Raw genomic sequence first — 20,499 nt, 5'->3', positions numbered from 1 at the left:
CGTTTACGTACGATTGTGAGTTTAATGTTTCTTTATAAATTTGAGACTATGGCATCCTTTCTTCCTTACTTTTTCATGTGACTCCTGTCTGAATTGATACTCTCATATATTGTTATATTAAAGCTACCAGAGGAAGCTAAAGCTGCATGAATTTTGTAGTTCTAGCTTCCTGTGAAAGGGATGATGATGCTATTTTTCTTCTGACTAACAAATATTTGGAGAGATACATTATAGCTTTTCAGTATCTAATTATTACTCTCTAGCTATCTATAGATAAATTTGGTAGTTCTGAAATAGTTATAGTAGCTTTCTTATAACCTAATACATTGGTATCTAAACAACACAGAAACTTATATACTTTGGCCACAGAATAAGTAGTTTTCTGTCCAGTATTTTTCATGTTATCTATATAGCATTTTTGAGACCAGGAATTCTTTTTAAGAACATGAGTCTTTTAAAACTAAATTGAACTATGTTAAGAAAATAATATACCATGATCAAATGGGGTAGGGTGCAATGATGGTTCAGTATTAGGAAATCTCATAATATTGATAGATCTAAGGAGAAAAATCATATTTTTATTTTCATAGATTCTGAAAAAGGCTTTGACAAAATTCTGCCCATATTCATAATGCTCTTATGTAGATCCCGATTTCCATCTTTATATTGTTTTCCTTATGCCTGAAAAACTTCCCTTAATATTTTTTGTGTTGTAAGTCTTCTGGTGATGATTTTATGTCTGAAAATGTCTTTGTTTTGAGAATGTATGTTTGCAGGGTATAGAATTCCAGCTTGACAGGTTTTTGTCTTTCAGCATTTTAAAGATGTTTCTTCACCATCTTCTTGCTTGCATCTTTCCACTGAGAAATTTTGTGACATTCTTATTCTTGTTCCTTTATAAGTAACGTGTCTTTTTTCCCTGGCTGCTTTTAAGGTTTCCTCTTTACAAATGGTTTTGGAAAATTTGATTGTGATATGCCTAGATATATTTTTCTTCATGTTTCTTGTGCTTGGGGTTTGTTGAGCTTCTTTGATCTGTGGGTTTATAGGTTTTTATCAAGTTTGGAAATTTTTCAGCCATTATATTTTCAAACATTTTTTTCTGTCCTCCAGTAACATATATATTAGGCAGCTCGAAGTTGTCTCACAGCCCACTGTTTCTCTTAATTTTTTTAAAATTCTTTTTTTCTGTCTATTTTGTGTAGTTTTTATGCCAGCTTTCAAGTTTATTTATCTTCTGCAATGTCTAATCTTCTGCTAATCCTATCCAGTTCCTGTTTCATCTCAGGCATTGTAGTAGTCTAGAAGTTTAATTTTTTTCCCATCTTCTATGTCTCTACTTAACTTTTTGGAGATATGTAATACAGCTATGATAACTATTTTAACATCCTTCTCTTCTAATTCTAACATCCATGTCAATTCTGAATTGGTTTTGTTTAGTTAGTTATTCTCTTCATTATGGCTCGAGGAGTATTTTCCTGCCTCTCTGTATCTAGTAATCTGATTAGATGCCAAACATTGTAATTTTCACCTTATTCTTTGCTGACAATTTTGTATTTCTGTAAGTCTTCTTGAGCTTTGTTCTGGGATACATTAAAGTTAGTTGGAAATAGTTTAATGCTTTTAGATCTTGCTTTTATGATTTGTTAGTTGGATCTGGAGTAGTGTTCAGCCTACAGCCATTTATTCCCCACTACTGAGACAAGACCTTTTTGAGAACACTACCCAATCCCTTGTGAGTTATTAGTTTTTCTATTCGGGCTGGTGGAAATAGGCACTGTTCCTGGCCCTGTGGGAGTGCTATGCACTCTTCCCTCTCATTGTTTTTGATGTTTTCCCCCCTATTCTCAGGCATTTCCTCACATGCATTCGTTGATAAGTATCCTGTCAAACATTCAAAAGTGACTGTCTGCAGCTATCTAGGGTTCACTCTCTTTGTAGCTTTCTCCTTCCTTGTACTGTTTTATCAACTTAATCTGCCTTGGTCTCCCTGTCTCTTAGCTCTGTTTCCTCAACTCAGGCAGTTCCTTGGATTTCATCTAGGTTCCACCTCCCTGTGCCACAGCTTGGAAGCTTTCAAGGCAGTATGTAGGGACAAGGCCCACCACTTTTTTTCCCTGTCTTCCAGGAATCACTGTTTTTCTTTGACAAGTGCCCAATGTCTTGAAATTTTTTACTTCATATATTTTATCTTTTTTGCAGACGTGGGGTTGTTTCAGGCAGAAAGATAAATCTGGTCCCTGTTTATTCATCATGGCCTGAAGTGGAAGTCTACAATTATATTTTGAGTGAATGTGTAACTGTACTGAAGGCGAATATAAAAAGAAAGAATCCAAGTAACCTATGAATATAGTATTTGACTATGTGTTCTCAGGTGGAGTTGATGGGGGAAAGAGAAAACTTAAGACAAACCTTGAGCTCCTTTTATTAGGATTATTTTTCATAGTTGTAAATGCAGAGCAGTTCAGAAACTCTTGTAGATGTAGGATTGAGGAAATGAGTAAATGTCTCAATGTTCTTGGGAGCCAGGATTCTCACTATAGAAGAAGATATACGCAGGTACGGAACAGGGCAAGGTGAGAAAGAATCCTGTGGCAATGGGTTTGAATTGGAGGCATTGGTGTGAATTCAAGCTTTGTATAGTATGTGTATGTGTGAATGTATGAGTGTGCGTGTATGTATATACGTGTGTCTATACTTGCATATATTTCTCAGCTTTGTCCACTGAATGGCCCGGAAGCAAAGAAACCCCAATAATGACATGCCTTGTATCCAGATAATGGTCTCTAATACCATTCCCCACTAAAGGGAACCAGGGCTCTTTTGAGAAATGGTTGATTCCAGGGCTTGGGCAGGGAAAATATAAGAGGAATCTTGAATATTATCTTCCTTTGCCAGAAGGAAAAGATACTTAAAAAAAAAAACAACTCATAAGGACACAAGTGCCAGCTCGAAGTTACTCCTACTGGCAAAATCTGGGACAATTTAACCACCAAAATAAAGTGCAATAATTAATTAAAAATAATTTAGAAAATAGCTATCTATGAGTCTATACCAATAACAAATACATATATAAACAAATGGGGGAAAAGGAATGGTTCTTCATTACAGCGGGCTACCAAGTGCTGACCAGTAAATATGGACGAGTGTTGGAGATGGAAATCATCATTTTACAATCATCGTCCTAAGCATAGGATTAGGCAGCAATCATCAATGAAGCTAAATATAGGGGTGAGTTTTGATAAGCAGGATATTTTCAGGGTCTGAAAGTGTGTCCCCACATATTACCTATTCACCACAAGGGAAAAAATAAGGTTTTTTTATACTGGAGAAGTAGGAAAATTCCTTGACTAGGTGATTAAAATTAACATCACCAATGAGGGGCAGATGAACATGTGATACAGTAAGAAGGACACGTCAGTATGTGGAATTCCAAGTGGGAATTCATGTAAATATAATAATAAGGAAACATTAGATAAACCCCAAGTGAGGGACATATATTAAAGTATGTGGTGGGAGTGGAGGGACTGTATTCTCCAAAAATGTTGATGTTCCAGATTTTAAAAATCTAAGAAACGTGAAAACTACCTGCAATACATGATCCTAGACTGCATTCTATACTGGAGGAAAAACAAAAGGCTACAAAGGACATTAGCGTCAGTTGACATTTACACTATAAATTAGATAAAAGTATTATATCATGTTAAATTTAATGAGAACTATAGTTTGAAGTTATATAAGAAAACATCTCATTCTTAGGAAATGTACACTCTGATTATTAAGTGGTAAACAGCCATGATACATGCAACTTATTCTCAAATGGTATAGGAAAAATATATTTAGAAAGAGAAAGTGAGCATCCAAATGATAAAGCAGATGAGGGGAAAAAAGGTTAATAATAAATGAATTGGGGTAAAGGGTATACTTACGTTCTTGTATTGTTACAGCACCTTTTCTGTAAGTTTGAAATTATTTACAAAAGTTTTTTTTTCTTTTAGTCTGGATGAATTCAGTATTTACAAAGTTGTTGTTGTTTTTTTTGTTTTTTTGTTTTTTTTTTAAAAAGGTTTTGGGTTGGCCACTTACTTGGTATGCTACATTAGCTATTACCTGAGCTTTGATTACTCTTTAATGAAATGGTGATAAAAGTGTTAAAAAAAAAAAACCATCAATTGATCTTTGACATATTCTGACTAAGTCCATCGTTGTCAGAATTTACCATAAATTGTTATTTGTTTAGAGGTAAGTTTTTTGGTAAACTACAGTGCCTGTATCCAGAATTACTGCTAACTTTTATTATTTACCAAATAAACAGCTTAAATTTTCGTATAGCAGATTATAATTGGTCATTTCCTAATAAATGTGGTTTACACCAGATATTTGAGACCTCACCTCAAGTATCAGTTTATTTCCACTACCTTTATTTTTGCTAGTGGTCCATGCTTTATTTTTGGACCACCCATGTTTCTTTACATACCAGATTCCCAAATATCCACCACCAAGAGTAAGGGTAGTAGACTCTTGACATGCAGCTTTCAGATCAATTTTGGCTCAAGAGTTTTCTCCATTAAAGCCTGTAAACAGAATTACTCTGCTTTGAGAATGTGTTGGATAATTAGCTTAAAAGTTTAGGTTTAGTCTGGGATTTTATATACATAATATGTTCACGATTAGTAGAAAGAATTTTACTTTGGACAATGTGACAGTCCCATTATGTATGCTTATAAAGCTCACAATTTTAAAATATGGAATTTTAAAATTGATAAGTACATTGATGTATTTGTTACAGGCTACCTGGACAAAAAATACAATACTATCATGACAGTTATTTTTTCCAGAAAACTTTCAGTAGACTTGCTGGTGAGTTAATATATGGATCAGAATTAAATGGAGTTGAACATCACTTGCAGTTTGGGACTGACTACAAGTAACCTGAGTTGTGAGTTAACAATCACCCTTTTTGTATTTCTTTTAGTCTCCTCGAGTGAAAGAATCAATATCAAATTCTGAGGTAAGTAACTGTGATTATTGAATCCTTGTTAAAGTATATGTGCTTTTGTTTTGGTTTCAATTCTAAGCACTTTTTTTTGTGCATATGTGTGCTTAAATGAGAATGCAACTTTATACCAATCAAATTTTAAAAGTTGGCCTAAGGGCTCAGAATGTTCTTCCATGCTTCTTTGATTCTGTGAATTTTTTATTTTTATTTTTGGTTTGGGCTGCTGGAAGTGAAAAGTTATTTATTTATTTTTTTTTTTTGAGACAGAGTCTCACTCTGTCACCCTTGCTGGAGTGCAGTGGTGTGATCACAGCTCACTGCAGCCTTGACCTCTTGGGGCTCAAGTGATCTTTCCACCTCAGCCTCCTGGGTAGGTGGAACCACGGGCACACACCACTATGCCTAATTTTTGTATTTTTTGTAGAGACAGGGTCTCACCTTGTTGCCCTGGCTGGTCTCAAGCTCCTGGGCTCAGGCAGTCTCCCTGCCTTGGCCTCCCAAAGTGCTGGAATTACAGGCATGTGCCAATGTGCCCTGCTGAAAAGTAGTGTTTTTGCATTAATTTGTTTGCAAATTTGTCATATGCCAACTGTCCTTTTTGAATTTTTTCTTTCAGCCTCAGCCTCTTCTCTTGTGAAATACATTCTGTTTTGTGTGGTTACCGTGTCAGTACGATAGGAAATCTTGTTAAACAGATTCTTATTGGGCTGGTTTTCCCTATTCTCATTACCGGAGGAAAACAATCATTTCTATAGTCTATTCTGTCATACAGTCTTACTTCCGGCAGCATCTTCATTCTGAGCTCAGTATTTGGTTTTAACACATCTCTTGCTCTTAAACCAATTCTATTCTTGCCTCTTTGCTAAAAAGTAACCTTTGTTTTTTCATTTATTTTGTATATAAAGTATATTTGTGTATGTGATTATGTACATTTGTTTACATAGAACTGTATTAAGAGTAAAAACAAATACTGTTCCTTCACATATTAACAGGCCGATATCTGTCAACTTGTATTAGAACTGTTGTTCACTTATGTGTGGCTCCTCTTCTTGGTAAGGGAATTGCATTTTCCTGCCCCTTGAAATTACATATGGCCATGTCAGTTACTCTGGCCAGTGACATGTTAGCAGAATTGAGAACCACTCATGATTCCCTTTGTCTCCTTACTCCTGCTACCACGACCTGCATTCCTGAGTGAGGATGACACCGAGCTTGTTAGCCCCCGCTGGCGAGAGATAGACTTGAAGTGTGTCCAAGAAACAACTGTTATTTTAATCCACTGACACTTCAGGATTATTTGTTACTTCTGATTCAACCTATGTTGACTAATACTTGATTTCTCAGAAATTGAATGAGAGGCTATTTTACAGATTATCTAGTTTTTATTTTTAGTCTTCTCCTTGTTCCTTTGCCTAAATATCATCTTCATGTGAACTCTTGCATACTCATATTCTCATGCTTATTACTTTGTTTTTAAATTTGCGATAGACATGAAGTCCTTGCCCACGCCTATGTCCTGAATGGTATTGCCTAGGTTTTCTTCAAGGGTTTTTATGGTTTTAGGTCTAACATTTAAGTCTTTAATCCATCTTGAATTAATTTTTGTATAAGGTGTAAGGAAGGGATCCAGTTTCAGCTTTCTACATATGGCTAGCCAGTTTATTCCCAGCACCATTTATTAAATAGGGAATCCTTTCCCCATTGCTTGTTTTTGTCAGGTTTGTCAAAGATCAGATAGTTGTAGATATGCAGCATTATTTCTGAGGGCTCTGTTCTGTTGCATTGATCTACGTCTCTGTTATGGTACCAGTACCATGCTGTTTTGGTTACTGTAGCCTTGTAGTATAGTTTGAAGTCAGGTAGCGTGATGCCTCCAGCTTTGTTCTTTTGGCTTAGGATTGACTTGGTGATGTGGGCCCTTTTTTGGTTCCATATGAACTTTAAAGTAGTTTTTTCCAATTCTGTGAAGAAAGTCATTGGTAGCTGGATGGGGATGGCATTGAATCTATAAATTACCTTGGGCAGTATGGCCATTTTCATGATATTGATTCTTCCAACCCATGAGCATGGAATGTTCTTCCATGTGTTTGTATCCTCTTTTATTTCATTGAGCAGTGGTTTGTAGTTCTCCTTGAAGAGGTCCTTCACATCCCTTGTAAGTTGGATTCCTAGGTATTTTATTCTCTTTGAAGCAATTGTGAATGGGAGTTCACTCATGATTTGGCTCTCTGTTTGTCTGTGATTGGTGTACAAGAATGCTTGTGATTTTTGTACATTAATTTTGTATCCTGAGACTTTGCTGAAGTTGCTAATCAGCTTAAGGAGATTTTGGGCTGAGACAATGGGGTTTTCTAGATATACAATCGTGTCATCTGCAAACAGGGACAATTTGACTTCCTCTTTTCCTAATTGAATACCCTTTATTTCCTTCTCCTGCCTGATTGCCCTGGCCAGAACTTCCAACACTATGTTGAATAGGAGTGGTGAGAGAGGGCATCCCTGTCTTGTGCCAGTTTTCAAAGGGAATGCTTCCAGTTTTTGCCCAAAAAGCAATGGCAACAAAAGCCAAAATTGACAAATGGGATCTAATTAAACTAAAGAGCTTCTGCACAGCAAAAGAAACTACCATCAGAGTAAACAGGCAACCTACAGAATGGGAGAAAATTTTTGCAACCTACTCGTCTGACAAAGGGCTAATATCCAGAATCTACAATGAACTCAAACAAATTTACAAGAAAAAAACAACCCCATCAAAAAGTGGGCGAAGGACATGAACAGATATTTCTCAAAAGAAGACATTTATGCAGCCAAAAAACACATGAAAAAATGCTCATCATCACTGGCCATCAGAGAAATGCAAATCAAAACCACAATGAGATACCATCTCACACCAGTTAGAATGGCCATCATTAAAAAGTCAGGAAACAACAGGTGCTGGAGAGGATGTGGAGAAATAGGAACACTTTTGCACTGTTGGTGGGACTGTAAACTAGTTCAACCATTGCGGAAGTCAGTGTGGCGATTCCTCAGGGATCTAGAACTAGAAATACCATTTGACCCAGCCATCCCATTACTGGGTATATACCCAAAGGACTATATAAATCATGCTGCTATAAAGACACATGCACACATATGTTTATGGCAGCACTATTCACAATAGCAAAGAGTTGGAACCAACCCAGATGTCCAACGATAGACTGGATTAAGAAAATGTGGCACATATACACCATGGAATACTATGCAGCCATAAAAAATGAGGAGTTCATGTCCTTTGTAGGGACATGGATGAAACTGGAAAACATCATTCTCAGTAAACTATCGCAAGGACAAAAAACCAAACACCGCATGTTCTCACTCATAGGTGGGAATTGAACAATGAGAACTCATGGACACAGGAAGGGGAACATCACACTCTGGGGACTGTTGTGGGGTGGGGGAAGGGGGGAGGGACAGCATTAGGAGATATACCTAATGCTAAATGACGGGTTACGACGAGTTAATGGGTGCAGGAAATCAACATGGCACATGGATACATATGTAACAAACCTGCACATTGTGCACATGTACCCTAAAACCTAAAGTATAATAATAACAACAACAACAAAAAATGAACATGTTGTTTAATTTCCAAAAAAATAAAAAAATAAAAAAAATAAATTTGCGATAAAATTCATATAATGTAAAATTTACCATCCTAATCATTTTCAAGTATATAGTCCAATGGTATTAATTGTATTCACAGTGTAGTACAACCATCACCACCATCCATCTTCAGAACTATTTTATCTTCCCAAACTAAAACTCTGGCTATTAAATAGTAACTGCATTCTCCCCAGTTGCTGGCAACCACCGTTCTATTTTCTGTCTATGAATTTGCCTACTCTAGGTACCTCATATAAGTGGAATTATACAGTATTTGTCATTTTGTGACCAGCCTATTTCACTTAGCATAATGTTCTCAGGTTCATCAATGTTGTAGCATAAGTCAGAATGTCCTTACTTTTTAAGGGTCAGTAATATTCGTGTGTGTGTGTGTGTGTGTGTGTGTGTGTGTGTGTACGTACATGTACCACATTTTATTCATCTGTCAGTGGACCCTTGGTTTGCTTCTACCTTTTAGCTGTGGTCAATTATGCCATTGTCAACACAGGTGTACAAGTATCTCTTTAAGACCCTGCTTTCAGTTCTTTGGGGTGTATACCTAGAAGTGGAATTGCTGGGTATATGGTACTTCTATTTGTAATTTTTTGAGGGACCATCATACTGTTTTCCATAGAGGCTGCACCATTTTGCATGCTCATCAACAAGGGTTCCAATTTCTGTGCATCCTCTCATTACTTTTAAAAATATATCCTTTCCATCTTTACTATAGATAAATGTAAGTACATACAATTTGGAAGCTAATAGTCTTTCGAAATAGTATTAATAATTAACATTTTCAAAAGTACTCTTGAAGGCCTACTTTTCTATAAAATTCTAGAACCAATGAGTAATTGATGACTTCTTATGTATGAAGTTAAATGAACACAAAATTTTATTCCTTGTCTCCTTGATTTTGCTTATGTAATATCACCTATTCAGCCTCTATTATTACTCTTTGAAATTTTTTCTCTTTCAACTTTACATTTTGGCTATTGCATCGTTTTTTCTCCCCCACTAACTGCATAATTTTGAATATGTTTAACTTGTTTTTATACTCAGTATCAGTCATTTCCCCCAAACTACATAATTAAAGTTTATGAACTATTTCAGACATACAAAATAACATATATAAAATATCTTTTTTTAGTTTTAAAACATCACATTCACTTTTAAAATGCATTTGAGATATGTTAAGGAATTATTGGTTGATTGTCTTTGTAAGAAATACAAAGTCCTCATGCATGGAAAAATATAGCTTCTATAATTTTGTATTACATACTTAAATCTGTATTTTGGAGGTGCTGTTTTGCTGAGCAAAGGAATGGAATAGATTTTGTTAAAGATAAATATAATGCAAAGTGAAAGAAGACAGACACAAAAGACTATATATTGTATGATTCCATTTATATGAAACATCCAGAAAAGCAAATTTATAGAAATTAGATCAGTTGTTGCCTATGGCTGGGTGTGGAAGCAGGAACTAACTATAGGCACGAGAGGACTTTTTGGGGGTGATGGAAGTGTTCTAAAACGATTGTGGTGATGGTTGCACAATTCTATATATTGTACAAAAATCGCCAAATTGTTACAGTGGGTAAATGTAGAGAAATATAAATTATACCTCACAGAGTTGTTAAAAGTTTAAAAGCCTGGAAATATTTGACTTCCATTTGGAATAGATATATTCGGAGTAGACACAAAACCCGTACACTACCTAAAAACTACTTTGAAAATATCACCCTGAAAGGCTGAACTTGCTGTCAGCAGACCTTCCTCCCTTTCCACACAACTTAAGCAACACTGTATGTGTGTTTTTGTTACAGCTCTTTCCAACAACTGATCCTGTGGGTACTTTGCTCCAAGTTCCAGAACAGATCTCTGCTCATCTACCTCAGCCAGCTGGGCAGATGCCTACACAGCCAACTCAAGTCTCTCTCCCACCCACCGCAGAGCCAGCAAAAACAGCTCAGGTAAAGCCGGGGATATGCTTTCATGGTCATTCCTTTGGATAGATGAAAAGAGCAGATATTAACGTGGAATACAACCTAATGTAATCAGGTTAATGTCTTGGTAGATTTTTGAAACAAGTTAGAAATTCTGTCTTCACATTTTTAAGCATGTACAGGTAAAAGAATTTTACAAGGATTACATGCAGGTGTTTAAGCAACAGAATAAGTTAATGATGGAAGTATTTCAAACATCAAAAATTTTGGGCTAATTTCTTGTCAGCTTTGTATTAGATAATTACATTTAACTTCAGAATGCAGCTCATGAAGTTCAACAGAGACTAGGAGAATCGATGGCTGTACTATTTTTGTTGTTGTTCACTCAGGCTTATACTTTTTATTAATACTCTTTGTTATCTGTGGTTTTTCTCTATTACTCTTTTTAAGTTATTTGTCAATTTTGTGAGGGTTGGTTTGTTAAGTCTGGGTATTATAATCTGTAAACTTATTTATCCAGGCGCACACAAACTTTATTAAATCATACTTCATTGAGAGCAGCCAAGTGAATGAAGGCCCTGCAGTGGGCTGCTACATGCTGTGTAACTCCTACTCTCCCTTCAATAAACCTCAGACACTGCATGCAACATGTGGCCCTATGGTACATGGTTAAAGTAAGACTTTCAGCATCCATTTATTAAATATTAGAAGTTCCATTTTCTTGTCTAACATTTTAGATGAAAAGAAGTATAAATTAAAGGTCTGATTTTTTTTTTTTCTTTTGCACCCCAATAGATCATCTTGTGTTCTGCCTTTGGAGATCACTGCTTTGAGCATTTCCAATTAGTCATGGCACTTACTTCATTTAACTTTTTCATCCCTCAAGCTTTCCATTTCTGCCCGGCATATGGGAAAAGATACAGTTGTCTTAGGAAAACTGATGGAAAAATTAGATTCATTTTATAAACAACTTAAATCGAGTGCATGTCCTCCAATAAGCAAGCGATAGCTGTACAATTTTCAGAGAGGATTAGTTTAGCCATAAAAAGATTGGAACCTATGTATGGGTTGGATGGATTTCTGAAGGGCAGCTGGTTCAGGCTCTACCTTTTGTATTGCCATATGGTGCACTGGCAGATTTTTAAAAAATGAGAAACCTAGTTTTGTGTTTTTCAGTCTTGTAGAGGGGAACAGGGGCCTCAGAAATATAAAATGTAAATGTGGCTATATGTGTAATTTCATCTGGGCTTGAGAGTTGTCTTTCTCATTGTGTTGGACTTAAACTGACATTCAGCTTTTGTTGCTGCCTTGGAGTGCATGTCCTCCTCCAGCTGGGAATGTCCTGGGGATTAGTATGACCTCAGCTGGAGATGAAGAAAATTGCTGCCAAGTAGATGATTCCTCTGCCAGTGACCATTAGTCACCTCCCCACTTAATGTTTCAGGCAATGACTGTATACCTTTCAATGCTTTTTAGGCTTTGTCTTCAGGATCAGGTTCACAAGAAACCAAGATCCCAATCAGTCTAGTACTAAGATTAAGGTAAGTAGACATTTTTTGTTTTGTTTTGTTTTCTGAATACTCTGCATGTGCTGTAATAGTCTGTGCCTGAGAGTAACTGGATAGGATTGTATGTCCTCCAGCATCAAGCTCTGTTTGCTTAGTGTTGTATTATTTTCCCCAGAAATAATAGCAACAGTGTGAGGACCTGCATGTTAGCGGGTGTTGTGACTAACTGATGCACATGTTCTCTCAGTTGTTTCTATGCTAATTGGTGATGAGTTTGTGTATTTGCAGTGTAGCTAGTTTGGGTTAGGAAGTGTAGCCTGTAATTGAGGAACAGTTTTTAGGGGAGCAGCACTAACTGGCTTATCTGAAGATCAGTCTTATAATTGGACGAGGTAAGCACCATGAACTCTGAGATCAACTAACCCAAGAGGGGAGCACTTTTTGATTGTGATAGATCAAATAAAGGCCTTGTTTTTAGAAGGTTAAAAGGAAACTTCTAAATGTTTTTGTAGTCTGTTTCTGTTATGCAGCAAGTACCCTAAATTGGTGGTTCTTGGTGGGAACATACAAAGAGGTCCTGACAGATTACTCAGCAGGAAGTGCCATAGGTAGCAGTCTGTTCATTTTAACTCCCTGCCCCTCCCCACCCCCCCACCGCCATCAGCACTAGTAGCTGGATTCAAATTCCAGAGCTTTCTTGTCAGAATCACTGTGGCTGTTGTATTGCTCTAGTTAGGTCTCTTTCTACTCATAAATGCATTTGAAAAAAAATTAGTATTAAAGTATCACTTGAGGCAACTCGGGCCTTTTAAAACTATTACTAACATTTTAAAAAAGAGTTCCACTGAATTACCATTAACTCATTCCCCTTGCACATATGAATTCCTAGTCATCTTTCTGTAAGGTCCTAATTGGAGACAGAGACAGCAAGAGCTATTTAAGAGAATGTGGTAAGGAGAATCTCATTGCTCCTTGCCACTAGGAGCAATGCATTTATGCCATAAATGTGAAAAGCGTATTTGGTTACCTTTCCTTTACAGAAGCCTACTTAGTATACCTGATCTCATCTCAAAAATTCTGAGTTACTAGGATGTCTTGACAACTTCATGCTGTTTTAATTTTACATAAAGAATAACACTTTAAGAAAATTATTGTGAAATGTATTAAGCACAGACTATGTATATCACTCTTTGGTACTGTGGAAAGGTGGATACTGAGAAAAGAGAAAATTAAATGACTCCCTTAATAATCAAGTCTAGGTTGGAAGTTGATTTGAACTATGTACTTACACAGCTAAAAGCAAATTTCAGGTAGTACATACATGCAGAAGTATAAGTTTGTATGTACCTGTGTAGAACGAATGCAATGCAAGGGAAAATCATTTGGGGCATGTTATATTTGAGATGGGTAGTTCTATTTTAAGCACAATTTCAGTAACATCCTCAAGTATATTATTCATCAAATAGAAGTAAACCGTCTCCATTATTTATATAAAATAGATTTGAGTCCTAAGTGAGCAGGCATATCTGCCCTTAGATATAATGTTCTCATTTCTCTGTCTTTAAACAAAACCTCCAGGGATCCTGCTTAATCTCAGTACATGGTGTGATCATCACTGTAACTGTACCTCACCAGTCATGTTTGAATTTCTGGAGTCATGTAGTAACTCTGCTACCAGTATGGACCCAATTCTTTCCCTATCCTCTCTGCCCACCCAAATCCTGCATATCTGTTAAGTCCTATATAAAAACTACCTCTAAAATTTTTCCTTATTATCCCCATCTCTCGTATATTATTTGAATTCCTATGGAATTTGAGGGAGTATCATGTATTTCATTTTATGAGTCTGTCAAGACTGATCACCAGAGGTAGGCAATGAATTGTGGGCATGTAGGAGTGGAGATAACGATGAAAAAGGCATCCTGTATCATTTTAATCACACCTCCCTGTGCTCATACGATTTTCTTCTTAGTTTTATATGTTCTTGGTGGGAATAGGGATGGGAGTGGGCATATAAGAATCTACTCAAAGGCACGAAATTTTTATATTGATCAGTAAGGGACATAGATTCAAAGGGTTGTAGGACAATTAGATGATCATTCCGAATTGGTTTTGCTCTGAGCTCTGCAGTGTGAACATATCTGAATACATCATATGATCTGTGGGAACAAAACAGTCTTTTTGAGGCACAGCTTTCTTAATATATGTTGGCAGAATCTCTTTGCATAAATTTAGAAATTCTTATTTTGTGCATTCTGCTTTCTTTCATAGGAATTCCAAAAAAGAACTAAATGATATTCGATTTGAATTTACTCCTGGGAGAGGTGAGGCATCAAACGGATTGAAAACAAAATAGCTTCTAATTTGTGATTCAGTGAAATGTGTTGTGAAGTTTCTGTCCTTTGTGAAGTTTTGCTTTTAAAGGATAACAAAAATTTTCCTGCTTTTGGGGAGCATATGAGTGAGATAAAAATGCAGTTCGTTGACCACTAAACACATTTAGAAAACCTTGTATAATAATACAAACAGTAATAAATATATAATAGCTCTTTACAGCTTACTATAGGCCAGGCATTGTCTTAAGCGTTATCTTATTAAATTCTCACAGCAGCCTACTAAGGAAAAATTATTATCCCCATATTATCAATGATGAAATCAAGACTTAGAGGCAAAGTAACTTGTTCAAGGTCACACAGCTGGAAAGAGGTATAGCTGGAATTCAAACCAGATCTGTCAGAATCCAAAGTTCATTCTTTATACATGGTTGTCCTCCATGATGGTAAAGAAACAAGGTCTGCAGTCTCCTCTCTCCTCAGACAGAAGCTGAGGTCTGTCATGTACTGTTTCTGGCTGTTGAACTTCACCTTGAACAAGGTGTGTTTTGTTTCTTGCCTTTATTACTCAGGATTCTAATTTGGGGAGTAGCCAGCAAGTATCTGTTCTGTGTATCATGCTTATTCTTCTTGCTGTCACACTATCATGAGCAGCTAACCACAAAAGAGAAAAGATGCAGGTGTACAGAGGTGTTACCTGTTTTACTTTTTAAACACCAGGCAATATCACATTTTCAGGAATTAATTCAAATTGCTGGTAGCCTGTGTGAATGTGTGGACACTCTCTCCGCAGCAGTCCTCCTGTTCCCTCTGAGGGGCTCATTTTCAAGCCCTTGGCAACCAATACCACTGAGTCGGTTGAAGATGAGGTTAATTGGGGATATTCTGTCCTCATCTTTTTAGTTTCTGGTTATACCCATTGCTCAGATTGTACTACCTGGAATAACTAGATAAGAAGAAAAGCCCACCAGAATAAAAAAGTAAATGATTTTAGCAAAAAACTTGGAGTATGATTCCCAAAGAGAAGAGACAAAAATTTTTTGAGACAAAAATTGTTGCCTTAGTTTTTGAGAATAAATCATTCTGGTTTTTTAGCCCTAGAGATGTTCAGTATTCAACATCATGTCTCAGATATTTGCCACCTGGTTTATACAGATTCTGCCCTCTAGCTAGATCTGTGAGAATTCCACTTGAGATAATCTCAGTGGTAGGAAAAGTCTTTGTATGGAAGGAAGACCCTGCCTGCCTTCTTGGTTCTGTGGATTTAGCATCCAGCTTGGGCCTAGCATGGCACACTGACACCCACATGAGCTGTGAGAGTTAACAGTGGCAAGTGTGCACAAAAAACAGAGCACTGTCTTCTTTGTCCTTGCAGATACAGCAGAGGGTGTCTCTCAGGAACTCATTTCTGCTGGCCTGGTCGACGGAAGGGATTTAGTAATAGGTAACTGCATTGCATTCTGCTCATGTGCTTCTGTGTCTCTGTCTGTAAACCTAGTACATAGAAAAGCAGGTTTTTTATTCCACTGAGTAGATCTGATGGCTCTTGAAATGGTTCTTGGCTTTGCTGAAATTATAGGTAATAGGACAGTTCCTTACACACACACAAAATTTCACCTCTGAGTTTGCTTTGTGACCTCCAATGATGGTAAGTGAAAGCACACCCAAGGTCTTTAGGAGATGAATAGAAATTATGGCAAAAGTCACAAGTTAAAGTAAGCTTGGCCATATCTGATCTGTTTTGGATACCTAATTTTTGTGGCCCAAGTTGAGCAAAAGTCATTAGAGATTTAGTCCTAGAAAAGCAGGAAGGAAGAGAGAAGGCCCAGTGAGGCCATAGGTCCATGTTACTGAAGGAAAAGACCATGTCCTTAGACACAGTTTTCCGTGAAAGACCAGATAATAAATAGTTTAGGCCTTGCGGGCCATGTACAGTGTCTGTCACTTTTAAACCACTCTTAGCTTGCCAGAGAACAAAAACAGACCACAGGCTGGTTTGTTGACTTCTGGCCTTGGGCTTTCTGATCCATAAATCAGGAAATCATACCTCTTTTACCTGCATGTTTTTCCTAGGTTAGTACAGCATTTTAAAGAAAGTTAATTTGACAGTGGTTCAAGGTGTACTACTTAGAAATGAGTTTAAAAGACACTTTCATTAGGGGAGTGATTATTTGATCTGTCTGCTTCCATTTTGATTGTACAGAGCATATTCTTAACTACCATTTAAGCTTTTAAAATATGGTTGAAAGTGGATTTATGTAACTTCTCATTCATTACCTTCTCTGTTTGTATGATTACAGTGGCAGCTAATTTGCAGAAAATTGTGGAAGAGCCTCAGTCAAATCGATCTGTCACTTTCAAACTGGTACTCATCCCTTCTTCCTTATGAAAACATCTTGCCTTTTATACACTGGCAGCTTCTCCAGACCAGCTTCTATATCCCCTGAGTGATGAGAATATTAAAATATGGTGGATTGTGTTCATTTAGCCTCCCCAGTGCCCTGGGCTGATGTTTCCCTTTGAGTGGCCACTCTTCTTCTGTCCATGCCAGGAAACCTCTGACCCCAGAGACCCTTGGCTATTCATAAGAGAAACTATTAGCCAGTCTGACTCTAGCTGTTTACCCCGCCCCCCTCTTTTCTGGAATAAACACCTTCGTCAGTCTCCTATTTGTATCCTAGGGACCTGTTGCCCACTGCCTACCTTCCCACTATCCCATGACTGTTTTATTTGCTACCTGCAAGTTTGTTTATAAATTATCACAGTTTCTCATTTTGTTTGGTTCTTAGGCATCTGGTGTCGAAGGCTCGGATATTCCTGATGATGGTAAACTGATAGGATTTGCCCAGCTCAGCATCAGCTAAACCACAACCCTGGAAGAGGCGGCCTAAGGAGATTCCACACATGCGTATCTCTGTTGTTTCTATTGGCCTAAACCCACTACTGCCAAAGAACCCAGCAACAAACCTCCCAGCTAGGAGCTTTAGAAGTCTTTATGTTCTTCCTGCCATCATTCCTCCTTTTCCCACAGGGAAAGAAAAGTTGGATCACTAGTGGCCAGCATCCCCAGAGTTCCGTTAGCAAACTTACTTCATATGTCCCCTGTCTTCCTCCATCTGAGAAGTGGCCCATGTGCTTCAAGGCCCAGGAGGGAGATCTGTCAGCTCATTCTTGCCTTACTCCAACGATGGCCCAGGTGGAAAAGTAGCAGCTTCCTCATCCTGCCTGTTCCCCCACACCTGCCAGAATATGGACATCTTGGGATATCTCTTTACCACTGAAGTAGAATTGATTGTTCAGCTGGAGCCCAGAGAATTTAATTTAGTGTTTTTTCTTTGTACCTGATGTGAATTCTAGCAACCTTTGTTAGGAAAAAGCACAGCCTCAGATGGAGGCAGCCTAAACTGTGTTCTTGTTTTGTTCATGGTGTTTCTAAGCGTTTTGCTGAAGCTGCTCTCAGGCACCCCCTTCTTCATTGCTCTCTCCAGAAAGGGTTGCTAGCCTTAACTTCAGCTGGTGCAAAACATCTGACTGTAGCCGAACTTCAGCCATTGGATCCTTCAAAGTGGAACTTTGGATTGTTTTTACAGACAACATCGAGTAATGGCTTGTAAATGTGAATTTTGCCAGAGGTGGTTTTTGAACAGGAAAATCATAATTCATATCATTGGAGAAGTATTTATTTTCAAATATTAAATTGAAGAGAAACTCAATCCTCCCATGAAAATCAGTTCGCCTGGCCTCCAAGTCATGAGGAAATGGGTATGCAAGGCTGAGATTTCTACAGCAATAAAGGAGACACACACTGGGCCAGAGAGGCCTGCCTTCTGCCTGCTCTCCTGCACTGACCCTTTGGAGGGGGTCTCTGTGTGCTGAAGCTAACTCAAGATGGAAAGTGAAACCACATGTGCCGTGACCTTTAGGTTTTATGAGTAGACAGTGTTCATTTGATTTTCTACAGAAATAATATAAATTATTCTTTAGGTTTAAAAAAGAGCACTCATAATGCAATATGTGAATAATCAGTGAGGTTGATTTTTCTTTTTTCCTACCGTTTCATAGTCTTTGTCTAACTGCTAGTAACCCTACTGAGTTTTATATATGAGTGGGATACTCAATCTGGCCTTAAAAAGATACACAAAGATGGGCTGTGGGTCTCTGGAAAGGGGGAGAGTTGCCCTTTACAGAATCACTTGAGCCCTTTGCAGCATTGTTGGTCTGATGAACAAGGTTGTTTTACCTTATTTTCTCTTGGAACACATCTGAAAACCTTCCCCACAAATAACTTGTCACACCTTTTGTTTCATTCTGAGTCTTTAGTTTTAGTCATGGGCTTTCTTCACCTGCTCTAGGTGCAAAGGCATGTTGGGAAAGAGATGGATGTTGGGGAGGAAGAGAGGAGATGGATTTCAGATGGGAGTTAGGAGGAGAGTAGGTGAGATGATCAGACACCGAAGTTCAACGTCCCAGCAGTCTTGTAAAAGGAGGGAGCCTGCTGAGCCAGGAGGGAGAAAAGAAGATTGATCAGCTTGCTAGAAAAATATTTAGCTTTTCTTTTTCTTTTTTTGTGTGGGGGGACAGAGAGGAACAAGGACGGGGAGGTGGGAATGAGGTGTAGAAAAGAGATAGCATCCTCTTTGGCACAAGACTAGTGGCTTACCTTAGAGTCTTTTTTTTTTTTTTTTCAAACCCATCAAAATCTACTTATTTATGAATCTAAGGAGTGGTAGCGTCACTCTGTTCTAGCATTCTTTGTGGAGATGGTCTGGTGCCCAGCTGGGAGTTTGCAGCAGCCCATCCCCTGTTCACTTTCTCTAGCCCGTCATTACCTGTGAACTGCAGTGGGGCAGTCATGGCAAATAGAATTGGGCTGGGGTTTCTCCTTCTTTTCAGTTCATTGTTTGCCCTGCTAGGAATTAGAAGACAGACACCATGTCCCAGGACAGTGTTATTTCTTCTTCTGCATGATGTGTGGTAGACTCCCTTTGCTGGCTTGTGCAGTGATACTGAGAAAATACATGAACAGAAACTGCCCAGGTGGAACAGCACGTAACCTAGTGAGTGACTGTACTCCTTTCTAGGAATGCTGATTCAGAGTGCACCTCTTTCACTAGGTCCCAGGATCCCCTTGTCCCTGGAGTAGGGACTAACTATAGCACAAAGTAATATGTGCCAATGCTATTTGCGAAATGTTTGGTCTTTCTAAATGACTAAAGGATTTGTTTGGGTTTTTGCTTAAGTTTTGAACCAAATCCTAGAGCCAGCTGATAATATTTAATAATCCGGAGGAGAGAATAATGATGTACCAATAAGTGGAGATTCCTCCTTATGATGTATGCTAGGTTATGGAAGATGTAAAATATTCAACTTTTTCCTCCTTTTTTTTGACTTTGTATTTTACTGCATGTTTTCTTCATTTTTAATCAATAAAGAGTAAATTGTCCTTAGTGGTGTATGGATGCTTTATTTTAGTGGCCATTGGCGGAGAGCTGTGGATTGTGGGTCAGGGAATCACCACCAACTTTAATTTTTCATGTGAATAGAAGCCAAAGTACATATAAACTGTAAAGTGTGTCTATTGATCTACAAATTATCTAGAACCATTAAAGCCATTATATAGTTGGGGAAACTGCAACCCTAAAAGGGAGGGATGAGGTCAACCCAAGGAATTGGATAGGATGGGATATGGAACTCCTTTTATTATCTTTTGATCTTTTTAAAATCTTTGGTTTTGCTCGTGCTGTTGGGCAAGGAAGGATGCCAGATTCAAGCCCTTGGGAGTCTCTTTCGAAAGTTCAGAACAGGGCTGAACTTATCTCTTCTTGGCTTTAATATTGCAATGGTGAAGTTACATGTAAGAGTCTAGGCTCGTTTGTATTCCTGTTATCCTCCTACTGCAGGAGGAATCTTCCCTCATCATCTGTCCTTCCCAACAGCAGTGGCTTTTGATCCATGATAACACTGCTTGTGGGTCCTGGTATTTCAGAGCTCAGGGCTATGGAGCCTTGGAGTTGACAGTACTGTTTGGCCTACAGCTAGTTGAGTTTGCTTTCAAGATAAGCAAGTTATAAAAG

General features: G+C 37.8%; 1 protein-coding gene across 2 annotated transcripts in view; it reads left to right on the top strand.

The window, feature by feature from the left end:
* The window catches only part of OXSR1 (oxidative stress responsive kinase 1), a 95,268-nt gene extending 75,400 nt beyond the window's left edge, over positions 1-19,868 (top strand). For both annotated transcript variants that reach the window (XM_055282876.2, XM_055282886.2), the window contains 7 exons: positions 4,976-5,011; positions 10,465-10,611; positions 12,061-12,125; positions 14,364-14,416; positions 15,801-15,869; positions 16,726-16,790; positions 17,215-19,868. In XM_055282876.2, coding sequence (XP_055138851.1) covers positions 4,976-5,011; positions 10,465-10,611; positions 12,061-12,125; positions 14,364-14,416; positions 15,801-15,869; positions 16,726-16,790; positions 17,215-17,289 — 510 coding nt within the window. In that variant the 3' untranslated portion in view covers positions 17,290-19,868. The remainder of the gene's footprint in view (positions 1-4,975; positions 5,012-10,464; positions 10,612-12,060; positions 12,126-14,363; positions 14,417-15,800; positions 15,870-16,725; positions 16,791-17,214) is intronic.
* Positions 19,869-20,499: the final 631 nt, after the last annotated feature.

This window comes from Symphalangus syndactylus, chromosome 1, assembly GCF_028878055.3.
Source record: "Symphalangus syndactylus isolate Jambi chromosome 1, NHGRI_mSymSyn1-v2.1_pri, whole genome shotgun sequence".
NCBI lineage: Eukaryota > Metazoa > Chordata > Mammalia > Primates > Hylobatidae > Symphalangus > Symphalangus syndactylus.
This window is presented reverse-complemented; position numbering and strand designations above follow the sequence as displayed.